General features: G+C 50.6%; 1 protein-coding gene across 1 annotated transcript in view; it reads right to left on the bottom strand.

The window, feature by feature from the left end:
- The window catches only part of CDHR3 (cadherin related family member 3), a 57692-nt gene that overhangs the window by 14401 nt on the left and 23121 nt on the right, over window positions 1-20170 (bottom strand). Inside the window, 7 exon segments of the mRNA XM_032305326.1 lie at window positions 807-905; window positions 1797-1899; window positions 3135-3306; window positions 8651-8840; window positions 10843-10991; window positions 15711-15815; window positions 16199-16293. Of these exon segments, the coding sequence (XP_032161217.1) occupies window positions 807-905; window positions 1797-1899; window positions 3135-3306; window positions 8651-8840; window positions 10843-10991; window positions 15711-15815; window positions 16199-16293 (913 nt within the window).

Genomic DNA, 20170 nt, shown 5'->3' with positions numbered 1-20170 from the left:
CTACTGCGTCTGGTAGCCACTGGGTAAGGTATAAGGAATTAAAAACATTCTCATCAGAGACTTTCTGCACTTTGTTTAAAACTTAACCAGGAAATGGAGACCATCCTCAAGACAAGACATCCTCCATATTATTATATGGAGAAGAGATCACTGTCGAGGGAGTGATTGGGTTGGTTGGCTGAACAGAGAAGAAGAGGAGTATCCAAGTATCCATGGGTAAAGGATCAAAAGCAGGACTGAAGTGGGATTATACTGGAGGTAACGGTCTCCCTTTGAAGTCAGGGGAGATGGGAACTCACGGAAGCTGGAAGAGAGGAAGGACCTTCAGAAACCGAGACGTTGACAGAGGGCACAAAAGAGGCCTCCAGGGATTCCCGTTACCGGCGAGAATCTTTATGTTGTTTTAAATGAAGGAAATCTACAAATGGGAAATCTGTTCTCTATTTTTACATTTCAATTCTCTGCTCCAGCAGGATAAAAATCACAGTGGAGACCGAGGGAGAACTTAGACCACATAAAGGGAAGATGAGAGGAATCAGGCACGCAGTCAAGGAAGCAATCAGGGATTCGGAGAAACACGGCTTAAACAATAGTTTTCAAAATCTAGGTTTCATCTGAAGAGCTCCTCAGCGGTTAGGACAATTTAAAAAGAAACAAGAGATGCAATAAACACGAATGAGCTGTGAGTTGCCGTGCGCAAGCGCTCTCAGGGCCCCTGAGCTGAAGGCAGTTTCCGCTCCGGGGAAGGCGTGTGTGGATGACAGCCCGTGGACAGCGCTGCCCTCGGTGTCCTGTCGCCTCCTTACCTGGCCTTAATTCTGACACCTCAAATACGTAGGACGGTCTGTCAAAGGCGAGAGGAAACTCGTCTTCGGGCTTTGTGAAGATATAAATGTAGATGTTGTCTGAAAGCAGACACAGGAAAAAAATTAAATTGCAACCCACATTTATTTATTCACCATTTTGAAAGAACCTTCTGTGTCCCAGGCTCTGTGCAAAACGGAAGGGATACAAGGTGAAGAAGACCCACGGGTCCTGCGTTCACGATGCTTAGAGTAGTTAGCACCTTTGGCTGAACATGGGTGCAGTTCACCGCGGACACCGGAGGAAGGGCAAGAAGCTGGCTCATAGGGATGTTTAGGGTTACACACGTGGGCCAGCGTGGAGCCGGGGTACAGGGGCGCGGGGTGGTTCTGGGCATGCGCAAGGATACCGAGGTCGAGAACTGCAGGACTGTCTCGGATAAATTGCGGTTTGGGAAAAGGGGAGCTCAGAGATGGGCAACCAGAGCTGAAGCCAGAGAGTTAGGCAGGGGCCAGAGATGAGAGCCCTTGTGTGCCAAGCCAGAGTTTGGACTTGAACTTGATAGCTGCGGGGAGACCCTCGGAGGGCTTGCAGAGAGGAAGTAATATAATGTTATTTGCATTTCCCGAAAATCACTGTCAGAACGTGGAGGGTGCCCTGGAAAGGGGCAAGACAAAAGCCGGACGGAAAGATCCTTAAAAGGCTCTTAGTGTTGTAACTGAGCCAAGAAAGGGAGGTTCTGCGTTCGAGCACTACTAGGGGAGGGGGCCGGGGCAGGAGGGGCAGCAGATCCTTGCGATTTTAGGTGACACCGAAGAAAGGACCCAGAGACAGATCAAAAGTGTCTGGCAAAGGACAGGATTCCCAAGTGTTCGGGTTTTTGAAGTCTGCTTTTGAACACAAATGCCTAGCCCAATACTGACTGCTGCCTGACACAGCTTAGCTGTTGCTACTCAAAGATGCTTCATGAAATAAATCAAAACGATACTTGCTTTTATAGTAAGGAAGGGCAACGTCCTGCACCTGGATTATCATGGTGTACTTATTGCCAGCTGCCAGATTACTTAAATTTTCATAATCTAGGTCACCAATCAACTAGAGTAAAACAGAGATATCATATTACACAGAATAAACAATCCTTTTACTTAACTGACAGAGACACTTGCATGGACTGTTAGTGGATATGTAAATTGCAAAACCTTTCCTATGACGCATTTTGCATGTAAGAGGAGTTTTAACGAGTTACATCCATACCTTTTCCCACTGTTAGAGAATTTATTCAAAAGAATTTACCAGGAGAAAGAATCTATGTTTAAAGATGTTCATCAGGCACTACTGCCTAACAGCATAGGCTCAAGACTTCAGGTTAGTTGAAGAGAAGCATGATATAGAATCCTATAGGTAGGGATATTTCCGTCCTTTAAAATATTTATGCATATGTATATGGAATATACATAAAAATCTATGCATAGGGAAGAAGACAAGAGGGTAACATATCAAAATGTTAATAATGGTTAACATTGAATGGTAATGTTGTTCTGTGTTTTCTACATTCTGCAGTGAAGATGTATTAATTTCCTAAACAGAATAAATAGAAATTATTTTTTAGTTGACATGTGTGCATAAAATTGTTAAGTCTTTCTTGGGGGTGGAAGAAGGGCTTGAGATGGGGGGTGTGGAGAGAATGCCTAGTGGGTTGCTTGTTCTCTCTGAAGCTCTCTATCCCTGATGCAAATACCTCCCCCCACCTCCCAGACCGCTCTGCCCTTCCACTTCCCCCTCCTCCTTTCCCAACAGCCTCCAACAGGAGCCCTATAGGTAACGGTCTTGCACAGCTCCCTGGGACCTGCCTTTCATGCCCCTCCGACTTCCAATTCTGCTCTTGTGCCCCTGTGGAGATGCTGCGGAGGGGGACATCTCCACACCCCTACTCCCTCAGGTCCCACAGTCAAGGCGCTGGACGTTCTCTCCCCTCACACCCCTCTGGGCCAGAGATGAGCACTCAAGTAAACCAAAGGGCTGGAGCCCAGAGTGCTAACGTGACCGTGACCGCGAGGGGCACACGGAACAGGCACGCCAGCTGCAAGCTTTGCAGGAAAGCATCCAGTCCTTAGCACCCCAGGCACAACTATGCATAACAAATGATTCCTGGAACTTGGGTAAAATAAAGAGCGAATGGGGAAAACGGAGTCACTATTAAGTTTGTCAATTACAGTCGCTTTGAGAGGGAGTTACCTTGGATATTTCCCTCTACGGGGCAGCAAAAGCGCTATGCGTGTTACACCAGCCTCCCCGATGCCCTTTCAATGATGCAATGACCATTCACTGACCACGATTTTCCCAGAGCCAGCTGGATCCTGTGAAAATCTGCCGCTGCTCCCCACTCCAGATGGCGTGGTGAAGTTGAATTGGTTGTTTGGTGCTTTGCTGTCATCATCAAAGCAGAACTTGTTCAGGTCCAGAAGCAACGTCCCCTTGGCTGCTCTTTCAGGCACCATAATGCTGGCGAAAAGACACGATTCAATATTTTCCCCAACAAATGGTGATTGAGTGTTCCTCCTGACATAGGCCCTAGGCTAGACACCTCTGCTTTTAATTTCAGTTCAAAGCTAGTCCACGGTGACGACAGTCATCACCTAATGGGTTCCCTGCTTTGCCCTTGCTTCCTTTCAGACTCTTCTTAACACAGCAGCCAAAGGGATCCCGTTAAAACGTTGTCAGGTCACGCCACTCCTCTGCTCCTAATCCTAAATGGCTGCTACTTCACTCCAAGTCCTCGCTTTGATCTAGAGGCTCTTCAAGATCTGCACACCCTGCCTCGCCTCGCCTGTCTGTACTCCTCGCTCGCTACAATGCTCCCTATTGGCTCCCGCCACCGGGCTTGCGGGTGCTTCTAGAATTCTTCCCCGGTGCTCCCGGAAGTCTGGGCTCAGGCCATCCCACTAGCTGTGCAAGGCTCTCCCCGCAAACGCCCACCCGGCTTGCTCAACCACTTTCTGGAGTCTCAATCAATGTTGCCTTCTCAGGCAGCCAGGCTGGGGCCCTTCTCTCAAATATCAGCCGCTCCCGCCCCTTGCTCCCTCCCCACCTCCCCCCCGTTTATTTTAAATTCCTAGCATGTATCCTTTTCCCATCTACTACACAGTTACTCATTTATCCCATTTGTCTCCTGCTTTCCCCCCCGGAAAGTAAGCTCCAGGAGGACAGAAATCTGTCTGCTCTCTTCTTGGCAGGCTCGCTAATGTCCGTTGATTGAGTGAATGGTGACTTAGGAGACTAGCACAGCCGTGAAGAAGGATAAATGAGAAACAGAAAACCTGCCCTGCCTGCCAGGGGTTTAGGACCTGGTTAGGGAAAATTGCCAGGTGCCTACCCACCTCACCTCACATGCTTTGCAACTCAGGATTTCTGCTCCTTGTGTTTTAATGGCTTTGACATCACAAAAGGGCCCCCTAACACATTAGTGTCATTCACCCAAGAGAGCTTCATTAAGGGTGGAATTCGAGGGTCCCAACCTCAGCTGACTCCAGTAACACAAATGAGGAAATTTGCCCGCACCCCGGAGCCATCTGGTCCAGCCACGCTGGACGCGGGCGATGGCGGGGGGGTGAGGGGCAGGTGCGGGGAAGGTGGTGGGGCAAGGAAGTGTGATTAATCCCTTCAGGCTTCCGTTCATTCAGGGACTTGACTGTGCCCCCACGTTTCAGGTTTCCCATCTGTAATCTAGACATAAATCATGTCACCTTTGCTTCGTAACAAACCAGCCTAAAACGTAGTGGCTTAAAACAGGGCACTTGTTATTTCTTGCAGTACTAAGGGCTATCCATGAGTTCTTTGGGTTCTAGTCTCACTTGCTTCTAGTCTCTGTTGTCTGGCCATTCGGCTGGGTCTGGCTGGTCTAGGATGGCTTTGGTCACATGTCTGGTGGCGGGTCGGCAGGAAGCCTCTGCTTACTGCTGCTGATAACCCTCCATGAGATGGGTCCAGGCTCTTTGCATGGACGTCTCAGGTTCCCAAAAGTAGCAAAAGAAGGAGTCCCATGTACACGCATCATTCGAGCCTGGGCTGCATCCAATCTGTGAATGTTCCAGTGGCCAAAGCAACTGACACAATCAGGTTCAGATCCAAGGAGTAGAAAGAGAAACCCATCCCTTGATGGGAGAAACAGTGTGGCTGAGGAATTTGTGGCTGGTGTGTGGTTTGGTTTTTGCTGTCTACCTCAATCAGTTATCTCTTATGAAAATGTATCGTGGCTACCATGAGAATGTGTCCAGAAGACCCTCAAACAAGGAACATAGCTGACCACAGACCTTAGGCTGCTGTGCTCTGAAATTCACAGCTTCATAGGCAGTGAGGCCACGTGCCTGCAACCAGGAGTCACAGATGCTAAGGCAGGCTCATTCCTGTCTGAGGACAGCTGACTCTGGCACTAGGACCCCTTGATGCCTAGCCGAACCTTCCAGAGCCGACACAGCACGCTAGAACATTTCTGCCCACCCTCCTTCCCACTTCCCTTCGCTGAGGTCAGTCTTGTGTTGTGGTCTCATGACTCTCCCAGCCTTGTCTAACTCTCCCCCATTTTCTTCCCAAGAAGTGCCCCCCCCTAATAAAACCAGTATTATTTATTATATCAGATGGTTTGGGGGATCCAGACCCTGGTTCAGACTCTGGGAGCCAGAGTGCTCCATCTTCCCACGAATCCCACATCCTGCAGCCAGACGTTTCAGGCACTACGCCTCTCAGGGCTGCCTAGCACGTTCTTCTCATTTTTTCCTCCCTGGTGCTTGGTATTTTCCCCCCAAACGCATAACTTGGAAAACCCCTCCCCCTCATTCATCAAGGCCTGCCTCAAAGGCCGGCTGCCCTTGCTCCCGGCCATCTGACCACGTTCCCTCCCTGCGCACAGGTGACTGGCCCAGCCGCAGTCTGAGCCCGCTGACCTTCTCTGCCTCTGGCTCACAAACAGCTTGCCAAGCGCTTTCAGCCAAGCGCAGGGCAATTTACAACCAGAGCAGGGGCTGTCTCGGCGCCTTTGATGCCTCCATCAGGCCCTGGGCTCATTCATCACCAGCCTGGGAAAGCTGCAGGGTCCTCTGTGCTAGGGGATGACTCCGTCTCCAGGCTGGCCTGAGCGTCTGCAGGACCCGTGTGATCCATGGGGGCAGGTGGGGGCTGGGCACGCAGCCACCTGCCTCCAACCCACTGGGTGCGGGCACCCTCCCCCTCTCTTCCACCTGCTCTCCCGAACTCCCCAACAGGGACCATGCCGAAAGCCCTGGAGAAGGAATAAATATTCAGGGATGTGTTGTCAGAGCTGCTGTCAGTCCTCTTCTGTTTGGTTTGGACCCACCTGTGTGCTCCGGCATGGTGGGAATGGGGAAGGTGGTAAGGATCGGGGGTGGGTGATGCTGGGTCAGGGGTGGGTGATGCCGGGTCAGGTTTTCCAGCCAGTGGAGTTTGCAAATGAGGCTGGGTTTCTGGAATAAAGATTTCCACCTCCCGAGGCTGCAGAGGAAGGAGCCCCTGCAGAGGATCTGCCCCTCCTCAGATCCTGGTTTTCACAGGATGCAAGTTGGAAAAGCCCAGAAGCAGGTCTTGAACGCTGTTCAACACCTTCACTGATCCGTGCAATTAGTCTAGTTTCTGCCTGGCATTGACTGTCAGGGCTAATTTGGAGAGATTATCAAGAGCCGGACTCTGCAAGGGGTGGCCTGGACAACCTCGGATCATCAGACTATGGTTTTCCCAACCAATATGGAATGCGGTCTACAAGCCACACATCAGGGGAGCTGGGACGACGCCGGAAGTGCACCGGTGGGGAGGAAATGGACAAGGAAGCTTGGAGACAGCACGGTCCTCACCAGTCACTGCTTCCCAGAGTTCTTACCCCTCAGCCCACGCCCTCCATCTCTCAGGTTAGGGGAACGAGGAAGAGCAGAAGGGCCTAGAAAGGCAGAGCACAAGGACAGGAAATGCCCCCAGGCCCTAGAACCACCCAAGAATGCTAGGTTTAGATTTTCAAAAGAAAGTAGAAGTGGGACTCTGCATAGCATCTCGTTGCCATCCCCAAAGCCCAGGCTAGGTTAACAGAGGTGGGTTCCGTCTATGGGGGAATAGTGTAGAAGTCACCGTCTGAACTACCCCACGGCGACGAGCCCTACCTACCAAACAGACTCTGAGATTAGGGTTGGGATAGAAACCTATCGCAAGGTCAAGGCCCTTCCTGACTTGATCAGGGACACAGCGGGAAGCAGATGACAATTTCGGATGATTCTAGGAAGGGCTTTGGTAAAGGGCTATTACAAAGGTGGACACGGGGTATTTATGGAAATCCCCAGGGATGGTGCAGTATCTCAGAGCTCCTGAGGGCCGAGTTCCCTTACCTCCTCCTGGCCCAGAGGAGCCCCAGGAGGGAGCAGTTCCTGAAGCCAGAAGAGAGACTGCTGTGTGCAATCTGGGAACTTCAAGAGGTGGAGGGACTTCTCCAGCTGACAGGCAGGGAGCCAGGGGGGTAAATACCCTGACTTTATGCTCCCCTTTGCTCTAGGGCATCCCAATGGACAAGCAGAAGCTACAGGGGAAGGGAGCCAATTCATATCCGTGTAGGTCGTTTCCATACTCCCGGGGCACAGAGCAGGGTGGGGAAGTCTGGAAGCTGCATCTGAAGGGGGCAAATAGGGTCTGTCTAAACCTGGATTTAACTGTTTCACTGCCAGACTCCAGGCCACACTGATTTTTAGCATCGTGCTGGGCTCACCCTTTGAGAAAACAGGGAGACAATCATAAGCATAATAAAGGAATTTATAGTTCTATTGCCAAACCTCAACAATCTTTGTCCTTTGCCCTACGGTCCTTTGCATGGCCACACTGTGGATTAGATCTGTGTTCAAAGTCTCCTGGAGCTTAAAAACTGACCTTGCAGGACCTATCAAATGTCACACCTCAGAGGAAGACTCTCCATGGGGCATCTTAAAGGGGGACATGCTCTGGTCTTGAGCCTTGTTTCAGACGCAGGGAACGCTCCAGCCAGCATCACTGTGGGGTGCCCCCCTCACGAGGAACCTCCTTCATGGTCCTGAGAAGCTGGAGACTAGCAAGTAGGAAGCCACAGAGACGAAGCCAACCCCGGGAGCGACTCGTGGCATTTAGACAAAAGAGCTAGTAGAGAGACAGTGCTGTTCACCAAAAGGCATATTAACACAGAATCACGAGGGACTTTATTTTTAAATAACACCCAAGAGGTGTGACATGAAGCATAGGTCAAAATGTACAAAAGAACTTGTTTCTGTATTTTTCCCCCTTTCCGTTGCCTTTGGTTTACCAGCATTTAAGTTGTGTAAGGTGAATTCGAGGCTCTGTTTTGTTTTAAGTAAATACATGGTGTGATTTATTCCTATTACTGCGATGTGTTTCTCAGGAAGCTCCTAGCTACTAATCCTAAGTCTCAGGTCTCTGTTATAACCGCTAACGAACAACACCGTCTGGACACAGGCGGCAATAAAAAAAGAAAAGGCACAGCCCAGGGAGTCTCTGTGGTACATTTCACCAACAAAGATGAACATGCTGTAGGAGGGAGCAAAAAAAAATTAAAAAAATATATATATTTTGCCAGAGTCCGAAGGTGCAGAAGGGAAACAAGGAAAAAGAAAGAAAATGAAGAGAGGGAAGAGAAAAGGATCAAGACAGGAAAACCTGTCTCCGAAATCGGACACCTCAAGTGGGCGTCTGTTATTGAGACATGTCCCAGATGCCCCTGATTCTTCGGTTCCTGCCAGAGAAGCCGAGGAGTTGGGGCCCCACGGAGCGCCGGGGCGGGGGAGGGGCGGCGCCCAGCCCGTGAGTATACCTGAAGGAGGTCTTGGAGCACGTGGCCGGGTTGTCATTAATGTCCTCCACGATGAAGGTTATCTGCATGCGATTCTCTTGACCTCCCGAGGGTCTGTCCTTCACCAGAACTTCCAGAGAAATGGAGGGATTTTGTCTTAATTCACCTGCGTCTCGGTCTAGCCTGTGGGCCACGTGGATCGTACCCGTCACTGAGAAGGCAAAGGTGAGAACACGACTCTTTAGAGACTTGGAGACAATTGGAAAGATCGTTCCGGTGTGAGGACTGGCTTGCAGGGAAAACACCCTCTCTACAGACACATTTTAAAAACTCAGGTAACTTCCTGTATTGGACATCGATTGGGATGCCCCGCCTGACCCTTCTAGAACCTGTTGCCTCAAACTTCAGGGTTGGGCTTGCCCGCTATAGGACTGGCAGACAGCTGACTCCAGCTTGACCCACTGCGCTCTCTCACTAGAGAACAGGTCACCAAGACTCACCAGGCAGGTTAACAGTGGAGCTACGGATCGGGGGCCAGAACTCTTGCCACCGTGGTGGGCGGGGCAGCGCCAGTCCCCACCCTTGCAGTGACCCACCCACTTGTTCTCATGGGATCGCCAGGATCCTGTTGGTAATTCTCCCCTATCTGTTTTTTCTCCTCTCATGCCTGGTTTGGCTTGCCTCCATTTTTGTTACTTGCAACCAGAGTCTTAATAAAGATGCCCCCCAACACCACTGCATTTCTTAAAAGTTGCATCTGCAGTACTAGCGTGAACAGAATTCTAAACCATGGTTGTCCATGCTTACACCATTAGCTGAGTGAGGTCTTTGATGACAGGACTAGAGATTGAGCACAATTATTGCCTAAACCTGCCTCTCCTGGGACCAGGCATCCTTCACCATAAAGCCAATGGGGCAAATAGCACATCGTCTTTCTGGGACTGTCCAATGTTTACCTCCACAAAGTCATTATGTAAAGTGAAGCCCTTTGGAAGAATGTGATAGGAACTTACGAGGTGGTATTGCCTAGGAGTGGTCTCTTGGGTCACAATCTTTGGTCTGAATCCGCTTCGTACCCTGAAGACAAGTCATTGTCTTGAACAAGTCATTTACCCTGCCCAAGTCTCTCTCTTAGCCTTAGTTCCCTCATCTATAAAGTGTGGGTTACGGTATTTCATTGGGTTGCTGTGCTGAGTTGAATACTTACGGTGGAATATATGTGGGTCACTTAAGATAGTACCTAGCAGGGGCGCCTGGGTGGCTCAGTGGGTTAAGCCGCTGCCTTCGGCTCAGGTCATGATCTCAGGGTCCTGGGATCGAGTCCCGCATTGGGCTCTCTACTCAGCAGGGAGCCTGCTTCCTCCTCTCTCTCTCTCTGCCTGCCTCCATGCCTACTTGTGATCTCTCTCTGTCAAATAAATAAATAAAATCTTAAAAAAAAAAAAAAAGATAGTACCTAGCATATGGGAAGACCCCAATAGAAGATGGCTGTCCTAGGAGGGAGAGTTCTCCTCTGCAATGACATACTTAGTTGGGAAGGTAACTCCCAGTGGCCCAGCAGATTGCTCTAGAATGACACGGTCCAGTCTGGTAACCACTAGCCCCACGTTTCAGTGCTTGAGATGTTGCTAGTCCAAACAGAGATGCGCGCTCACTATAAAATACACAGCGAACTTACAGACTTGGTACTGTAAGTGATAATGTCAAATACGTCATTAATAACTTTAAGGTATTTGTTAGACTTCATGACAATATTTTGGATATGTTGGGGTAACTAAGCTGCCTTATTGAAGATAATTTCACCTGTTTCTTGTTACTTTTTAAAAATGCAGCTACTGGACTTTAAACTTACACACACGGCTTCTGTCCTATTTATTTGTAGACAGTGTCGGTCATGATCTTCTTTTCAGGAGACTCCCAGGTATCCTTAGGGTAGTGAACTCACCCATTCTTACACCTGCTTCGAAGGTGAAGGAGGGACATAGCTGGTCACCTTGGGACCCTGTTCAGTTTCCCCGATCCCTATCCCAGCTGCTTTTAATGCATCCGTTACCCTGATGTGTGACGATATTCTCTACAGAAGGGCATGCCCCAGAACAGAAGACAGATGAAATATTTGTGAAAGAATCCAAACGGCTGAATGAAAGGGTGCACAGGAGGGTGAGTGTGTGTGTGTGTGTGTGTGTGTGTGTGTGTGTGTGTGTGTAACTTACACTGGTTGATCACAAAATAGCGGTTAGCAGTCGTGATGCTGTAGAGCAGGAAGCCGGTGAAACCCTTGTTGTCGGGGTCCTCCGCGGTGACATTGGCCACAATGGTGCCTGAAGCCAGCTCCTCGGCGATCGTGTACACTCGCACCAGGCTGAGCAGAAATACAGCAGACACAGCTCATTTTCAGGGGCACAGGAGGGTGGAGTCTGCGGGGTGGGTATTTTGGTTTGCGCTAAATATAGCCCAGAGCTTCTGAAGCTGCATCCACAGGCTCTGAGAAAGCAGTCACCGCTGAAAGGAGGGGGGACAGGCTTTTGCGTTTCCAAAGATCACGTCCCCGCGACTGCTACCATGGACAGTGGCCTCGACCTCCGACGCCACACAGGCCTGATGCCGATTCACAACGGCCTGGGCGTTAACGTCTTTTCTAATCGGGATGCTTGGCCAATCCGGCCCCCTTCTCTCCCTCTCCGATTCTTGTGCAAAAGCTCCCTGAGTGATTTTAAAAATCCATCTGGACCCAGGTTCTTGGCCCATCCCCTGGCTGCCACCAGAAGCGATGGTCAATAAACAATAAGTACTTTTATTTCTTCTCTGTCTTCTTCGTTTTGTTCTGTTTTGCCTGCAGAAGCAGAGTTGACGCACAGAACCTGCACACCTCCCTGAGTTGCATTTCTCGTAAGGTCAGCTCTCTGAACAGAGACGCCAAGGTCACTGCCCTCCGACGGTGACTTCTTAGGAGATAACCCCAAATCGCCAACTTACCCATCTTCCTCAGGCCTCCCCTGCTCTAGGGACGGGATGATAGTGAGGCAGATAGGTTCCAAGTTTTAACCACACGACCTGGGTAAATTGAGTAATTTTGAAGGCACCAAGGGAGGCTTATTGTTTAGAATAATCCTGCAGGAAATCCTTCTGCTGAGGGAAAGTCATTTCAGTGGGACAAATCACCACCCCCCGATTTACCAGTTTCCTAAGTTTGGATTTTCCCTTCCTTAAGAAGGAAATGTTATATCTCAGGTCTAAATGATCGCATTCGTTTGGTGAGGTCAGGATTTTTCTGCAGTTCTGTCTCATCCTTCTCCCAGGGTAGATGGGACCAAAGGGAAGAGAAAGGAGAGGGAGAGGGAATGTCCAGCTAATGTCAGACCGAGGCAGGCCGAGGGGGGCTGCGACCAGGCCCTCCCTCACCGGGGTTCCTGCCTGGGTTCTGGGTCTTGAGGTGACCCATTCTTTCTTTTTTTTTTTTTTTTAAAGATTTTATTTATTTATTCGACAGAGTAGGCAGAGAGGCAGGCAGAGAGAGAGAGAGAGAGGAAAGCAGGCTCTCTGCTGAGCAGAGAGCCCAATGCAGGACTCGATCCCAGGACCCTGAGATCATGACCTGAGCCGAAGGCAGCGGCTTAACCCACTGAGCCACCCAGGCACCCCGAGTGACCCATTCTTGGGGTGACCTCCTATCGGTGCACTCCACTATGGGGGTCAGTAATCCTGTTCAGGCCAAGAGGCCACCCAGTGCCCCCCTGACGCTGCCCATTGATCCACTTACTTGCCTGACGCCTTTCTCGGTGAATCTGGGCTGTGGCCCATTGTGGGGAAGGAGTAGACAAAGGGGAGTGGGACCAAGGAGGCAGGGGTGTCAGGAGCCAAACCCAGAGTGGGAGGAGAGAGGGAGGTAGTCTCAGCTCCCAGAGCTATACTAAGCCCTTGTGTTCCTGATGTGAGAGCCTCTGTTTCTAACGTGCTCTATCTTTTCTTTGGTTACTTTGAGTTGCTTCCATTGACTTCGAACACAGAGACTGCTATGGCTCCTGTGCCACCTTCACCCCTTGGCCCCGCTGCTCCCAGTGTGGTCCCTGCATGTCTCACAGGTCCCCTTGGAGATTCTGGATCTGAACACAGAACTCAGGCCAGCTCTGGACTGCAGAATCGAGAGCTGCGTTTTTCCCAAGAAGACGGAGGGACTTTGCACTTCAAAGTTTGAGAAGAGTTCTTACAAGGCATCACCAGAGGTGACAACCCCAGATACCCAGGCTGTCCTAGGACAGAGGACCCCTTGGGAGGGGACTTCTTGCAAGACAGTGGTTCTCACTTGGGAGCAACTGTGCTGTTTGTCACAAGCAGAGGCAGGGGCTGCTACTGGCCTCCAGTGGGAGAGCCCAGGGGTGCAGCTACGCTCCATACAGTGCACGGGTCAGCGCCCACCGCCCACCGCAGGGAATGTCCACAGAGCAGCTGCTTAGGGCACGCTGTTCTGCAGGTTCCTCTGCCCCGAACCTGGCACTCTGGGAAATCAGGTCCCGTGGAGGGGACTAGTCAGACTATCGCTGAGGTACACCATTCTCTCCTTGGCTCACCTGATAGTGAGCCTGGCAGAAGGCAAAATAACTTTGGTTTATTTGGTCTGGGGACCCAAGACCCAAGTGTGTATAGAATTACATTTAACATAAAGGGGGGACCCTCAGTCTACAGTTAAGACCTATACAGCCAGGGTCCCTGTGGTCAGCCAACGGGGTCAAGCTCTGATACCATTACATCCCCATCCCCCCCCCTTCTTCCTACTGCCCATCCCCCCATAACACCGGGCTACCAGGGCCCAGGGAAGGGGGAGACAAGGACCAGGGGCCACATTCACACGGAAGGGCATGAATCCCAGAGGATGGCTTCAATGTTAGGAATGCATATGCAGTAGGTGCATAAAAGTGTGCGTGCACTGCGAGGCACCAGGTTGAAAATGATGGCAGGGAGATACCGAAGAAACAGGCAGTGGGAGAGAGACTGCTGGAGTCTAAGGTAAAGTGCTCTGCCAAAGCAGCAAGCACAGTGCTTGCTCCATAGAGGGCAAATAGAAGTCAAGTACTTTTACAAAAAGGTGCTGGACTGTAATAATAGCAGGATCTGTGAGTACACAGCGGGAGACCACAGAGCATTGGGGGTTTGCCCCCACTCAGGAGTAAGACGGTGAGCTCTGCCACAGAAAGTGCGTTCTTTTTGGATGTATTCAGTGCGGGGCTTTACTAGCTAGTAAAGCTAGGAGGGTTGTTTCCATATTCCGCAGCTGAATCAGTCTGAGGGTTTAATTGTGTTAATTCTGAATTAAAGAACTCATGGCTCGTCCTGGCACTGGTTTGGAAGGGAAAGAAGGACCATGGCTCCAGGGAACCAGGAAAGCCCTCCACGTCAGTACCTACTTTGAAACCGAGCAGACTCTTGCAAACCACGGACGGCTGAAGGACAAGGTCAATTCTGATGAGCCCGTGGGTGAAGTCAGGGCCCCCCCCTGCCCCAGGGCTTCCAGGGATAGGCTCTTTCAGACCTATCCCTGCCAACACCCAGGGGTCGCTGTTTGACTTAAAGCCCGATGACTTTTTACGAAACGGTTAAACGGTCACACAGATCTTTTGTCTGGCATGGAGTCTAACAGGATCATTTCCAAAAAAGAGAACCCGAGTTCCAGACCCATCTCTGGGGGCCCCAGCAACCAGCCAAGGCCACATTCTCTTTCTTTTGGAAGATGTCATCCAAACCAGGCAGTCTGCCCCTTGGGAGAACTTACTTCTCCCTTTGCAGCCCTGTTAGCCTGCCTCCCCATGTCACAGATTGGAATGGGGTGGGGGGGGGCGACACAGCAGACCGCATGGCCGTTGCCTGCCCCTGGGGGTTACCCATGAGTGGGCATTGCTGTGCCGGTGAGTACTGGAGTCTGCATCCAGGCAGGGATGTCACAGCTCGTTATGAACCGCCAGTGCTGGGCTCCCGGGGGAACCCGTCCCCAGAAACGGATCGCGTCAGCCTTCCGAGCTCAGTGGGGCCATGGGCGTCACTGGGAAGCCTGATGCGGGCGTGTCTGCTGCTCTTCCCTCCACGTGGACCCCCGGCCCCTGGGCTGCAGACTCCTCACATCCAGAAGGCTCACAACTGTGCTGTGTTTTGCCAAACAGGACCGGCTTAGCCGGTGCATAGGGCGGCCTTATACCTGCCGGTGGCAGAAGACTTTTGCAAACATTCTACATAGTTCTGGGGCCCGGGGCCTTTCTGTTGGTGGAGTCTCCCCAACTTCACATATTTTACTCACGGCCACGAGAGCGGTTACTCTCACTCTCCAGGCTGGTGATTTCACCGTTCCCTCGGGCTGGTTCCCGAGCCCAGCTCAGCAATGGGGATGGGGCCAGTCTGGCAAGCAGTAGGCCGGGTGGTTTGCAAGTCATTTTCCAGCTCAGAATCCCAGATTCCCTCTGAGATCCCAATCTATAACAGGCTTGACTGTCCCCTTTGGGCCTGGGCTGGGGGCCAGGCCCATTCCCCCAGGCTGCCCGCACCAGACTTGCTTCCCTACCTCACCTCTACCGCCAGATCTCTTTTCTGGACCCACTATGGCAGGAAGAAATCTAAAACACCCCACCGCAGGCAGACCTCTTAGGCACCCTTGTCAGAGACCTCTCCTCAGTCAGAGAGGACACCGTTCTGAGAGTGGGCTTTATAGAGCCTTGATAGAGCCTTGTCTGATGGCGCGTGCCCTTGAACTTCACTACTAATCATGCTGGACACTCTATTAAATAGTACCTGCCTTGTCGTTACCTCCCACACAGGTCCAGCGGCCAGCCCCGCAGCAGGGGCGTCGTGTCCAGCCCCTCTCCCCACTCCCCACCATACCCACAACCCCATGGTGCAGAGGAAAGGTGAGCAAAGCTGGCAGAGGGATGTCTGGAGGTCAGAGAAAAGACACTGAAGATCTCAGGCCTCTTGTCTCTCCTCCGGGCCAGGGCAAAGGGCATCCCTCTGGCGTATATTAAATGTGTCTGAGAAAGCCGGGCCGTCCAGAAGGAATGGCGGCTGTGGCCCATGGAGCCCCACACGCCCTCAGGCCTACCTGGTGAAGCGTGGGATTTCATCGTTGACATTCACAATGTTCACCTGGAGCGTTGTGGAGGCTTCGAGCCCTTGGCTATCTCTCACTCCCGCAAGCAGAAGGAAACTGTCAGGGAAACCCCCCGGAGTGAGGGACTCAGGCTTTGTCGACACTACCTCGAAGTGGAGTGGCGGGGAGATGGGGCGGGATGAGGGGGGAAGGTTGGTCTGCCCCATTCTGCCCACCGTCCCCCAGATGCACATACAGAGTCAGAACAGCTAGGTTAACACTTCCCCTTCCTTGTCTCTACAAACCCACCCCGCCCTTCTTATTATGTGGAGATGAAGACTTGCGATGGGGAAGGCGGCCTTACTTCCTCTTCCTTTTGGGGGTCTCCCTACCCTCTGAACTCAGCAGGAAGGCAGCAGAATCTGCCAGGGACCTCCCTCGCTCCCCCACGCCTGCTCCTCGACCCTCAGACTTCAACCAAGGTCATTGGCAAAGGCTACCTTTTGTGTCCTGCTTCAAAGTCAAATTCTATTGTGGAGAAAAGGGTCCCATTAGCAGACATCGTGAAGTTCACTGAGGAGACGATCAGGAAATACTAAAAAACAAAGAGAAGAAAGAATGTAACTGAATGTACCTCTTCTTCTTTTTCTGGGGGGACTATTTTGTTCTATTCCTGTTTTATATTCTTGGCCCATGGAACATCCTTGATGCTTCAGGATGAGGCCCAATGCACAGTTCTCAGACTCAGTGATCCTTGAAGCAAGAAAGTTCTGCATCTGCTGGCCTAAACCTCTGACCTGAGAAGCCACACTCTGAGGAGATGGTCCCTGGGTCCTGCTTCAGTGACAGAGCGAGCGAGAAGGCTCCCAGTCTAGGCACTCTGCTTCCGAGTCCAGTCTCCTTTTCCCTGTCACCGTCTCTCACTTGTGCTTCTCAGGATAATGTCTGGGGTTGAGTCCAGGTCTTGGCTTTGACCAGCACTATTTAAACATGGCTACCGTGTGTTAAGCAATAAGTCGTAAGAAAGACCTGGTCTCTACCCTTGGAAGAACTTATGATACAGGAGGGTGCAAAAATGTTCACAAGCATCATTCCCTGGCATGATGGCAGGGAAAAGTGAAGGGACAGGAGTGAGAGAGGAGAAAACTTAGCAGGACCTCAAGTCCAAGTTGGAAGCTGGTTTGTAGCTACGAAGGCTGTTTCAGAGTCTGATCTCAGGTTTATGGCCACGGGTGAATTCTCTCTGCCTCTTGGAGGTGTCTAGAGTATAGTCCTTTATGGCTCCCAGTGCCCAGCCCAGCTCCCATGATGACCGCTGACTAGCCACACTTGCTCTGACAAAAACACAAGCTTATTTGCACAGACCCCTAAGGGCAGCCAGTGGGAAGAGCACCCTCGTGCTATCCACGCGTGTTCACCAAGATTGCTTCCTCGCTGAGGTGATGATGTCAACGAGGCAGGTGAAGGACCTGGATCGGAAGAGCTGAGTCCGAGTTCTGGTCCCCACCACGGCATCTGGGACAAGTCCCTTCCTTGCCTGTCTTACAGGGACGATAGCACCAACCGCTCCTCTGTTATCATGAGGGTTCCATCAGAAGCCACACTGGAAAATGCAAACCACCACTTCCGTGTTTATGGCCATTTATCCCAAAGGGCTTTAAGGTTTGAAGGTTTGATTATTTCCTACCAGGATGAGAGAGGACCTATCCTCCAGGCCTTAGATCTCTGGATCAGATAATCAGTGGAGTTTTTGCAATCAGAGCCACAGCCCCTGAAGTCTAGAATCAAAGGAAACACCAGCCAAGGCTTCCAACCCAGCGATTTGCTCTGTTGTGCATGTGCAGCTAAGCTCCCCATAGGAGAAGAGTGAATGCACAGAAAAGAGATTAACGATCCCGTTTGGGGCCATTAGGAGGTTTTAACCATTTTCCTAATTGTAATAAAACATGCTTTCTACACACAAAATAGGAAAGACAGAAAAATATAAAAAAGAAACTCAAGAGTAGTCACCTGTAAAATCTTATGATTTTCACGGATAGCCCTCCGTTCTTTTCTATGCAAACGTACACCCCCCCAAAAGATTTTGAGATGATGCTCTAGTCAAAATTACATTCTCTCATTCTTTCCCTTTGCAGCTTGAGCTCTTCCCCATATTCTTAACTCTTCCTTTGCAGCCCAGTTGGTTAATGATGGCACACATTCTACTGTAGGGCTTACTTTACTAAGTCTTTCTTGCTGGTCCTTTAAGTGGTTCTTACCCATTTTTAAGGGGGAATGGGCAGCACCAAGGAACACCCTTCTTCCAGCCCCCCAAGTTGTATAAACAGCTTGGCAGTGCTCAAAGGTATGACGTTTAAATCCCAAGGACCGCCTCACCCCCTCCACTGTCTCTCCAGCTCACAGCCTGGGCAGCAGCTGCCTGTACACAGAGCCATTCTGTGCCTTTGAGCTGAGCCTTCTCTGCAGAGAATCCTCACATATCCATAGATCAGAGGCACAAGCTGGATGTGATGGCAAGGTTTATAGACCCAGGGGAGCATTCACTCTATGCACCTGGACCGGGATGCCTTTCCAGAGTGTTTAATGCTCAGAAGATAGGTCCCCTATCTATCTCTCCCCTATGTATCCTCTAAGAGATAGTCCTGCTCAGTCTCAAACAGGAGAAAATCTCGGGATACAAAGGTGACAGACAAACCCTGCTCTCCAAAAACTGATGGGCAACCGATGGAACATACAGGGAAAATGTGGGAGACATGCTCAGAGGGAGACAAACATAGGATATGATGGAAACAGGGAAGAGGAACTTAGCCCCGTCTAGAATTCACTGTCTAGAAGAGTCACGAATGGGGGAGGTTGAGTCAAGGGCAGGGTCTCTGGAGCCAGACTGCTCAGTCTGAATCCTGGTTCTACTACTTTGCAGCTGTGAGAGCTTGTGCAACAAAGACTAAGAATAATAGAGCATGTCGAAGGGGTTATCACATAAAGTTCTAGAACAGTGCCTAGCACATGATAATCCCTCAATTAACTAACTACTGTCAGTTAGAGTGTAAGATCCACAAGGGAAAGGGCTTTATTTTATTCGTTACTACATCTCTAATGCCTAACATATAATAGATGCTCAATAAATATTTTCCTCAATCAATACCTATTTGTAAATGTTAAATACTGGGCTTTTCTTCTTGCCTATGTCCCACTGGAGACCAGCATTCCCACCCTAAAGAATCTTAAAAAAAAAAAAAAAGGCAACAACAACGAATATCTTGCTGAATTAAAAAAAAAATCTGTTTTACTTCGGTACAGGGAGGCTTGATTATGAAATCTCCCCCAGTTCTGCCTAGGTCTGAGCAAACAAGAAAAACCGAACAACAGCAGGCAACTGTAGAATCAGGCGACTGTAGAATCAGGAACGTGGGGGATTTCTTTTTCTTTTTGATTAAGAGGCTGATTTCCTGGAATCCTGATTTTTTTTTTTTTCTTTTAACACCAGGCTAATTTCCTTATCCCTGAACCTACGAGCCTGAGTTAATGGGAATAGCAGTTTTGTACTTAGAAAGGAGATAATATCCATAGACTAAAAATATTGTGTCCTGTGGCCATTTGCCAGCAACTTGGTAAAGCTTTCTGTAAAACCTGGCATTCACTCCCCTTTTTAAAGGCTTGTTTAATCAAAGCTGCTCCCTTGGTATTCATTCTTGGAAAACAGAAATTAAATAGAATGAGAAGCCACTGCAGCCCCTCTCTGCTGCACCACCGGCTAAGAAAAGTCCTGAGTAATCAGATCAATTCGGTTCACAGATGCTTGTCAGACAAGCGCCGGAGTGTCCCCACTGGGAATATTCCTTTACCAGGTCTCTCTCTTCGCAGCCCCTTGCTAGCTACAGTTGGCTCTGGGACACAATGTCTTCAGTGTGGAAGACAACAGAGCCCGAGCTTCCTGCCCCATTCCCCCTTCATCATGTTGCTAGTGTCGCTAGTGTTGGGAGAAAGGAGGGTGAGAGGCAGCTGGCCCAGTTTCCTGAAATGTCAGATCGCGCCACCTGGGCGGTGTTCACTCACTGCAGCCGGGGCCACGGGCAAATTCTGATCCAACCTGTGCTCGTGGGCAGCCATCCGTGGCTTTCAGGCCTGCCGTGGAACCGAGCGACAAGAATTCAGCCTCTGGTCTCCCGAGAACAGAGCCATCCACTTCCAGGGGCCATGTTTCCAGGGGGGAGAGGAAGGACCCTTCTGCCTCCCGAGGCCAGGAATGCCAATGGGTCAGCAAGCCCCCGAGATCATGCCCAGCCGCCCCACCCCCACCCCACCGAGGACCCACAGCACACAGCATCGTCTTCCAATGGGGCTGTAGGGGGCGATAAATATGAGGCCACGTTCCCACTGCATTTTTTCAGTGTAAGGTGGACATTTTATAGAAGCCTTGATTCCTCTTTCTTCCCTGGTTCCACCCCTATCCCAGCTCAGAGATAGGAGGT

This window comes from Mustela erminea, chromosome 11, assembly GCF_009829155.1.
Source record: "Mustela erminea isolate mMusErm1 chromosome 11, mMusErm1.Pri, whole genome shotgun sequence".
Taxonomy (NCBI): Eukaryota; Metazoa; Chordata; class Mammalia; order Carnivora; family Mustelidae; genus Mustela; species Mustela erminea.
Note: the sequence above shows the minus strand (reverse complement) of the source record. Positions and strands in the feature narration are given on the sequence as shown.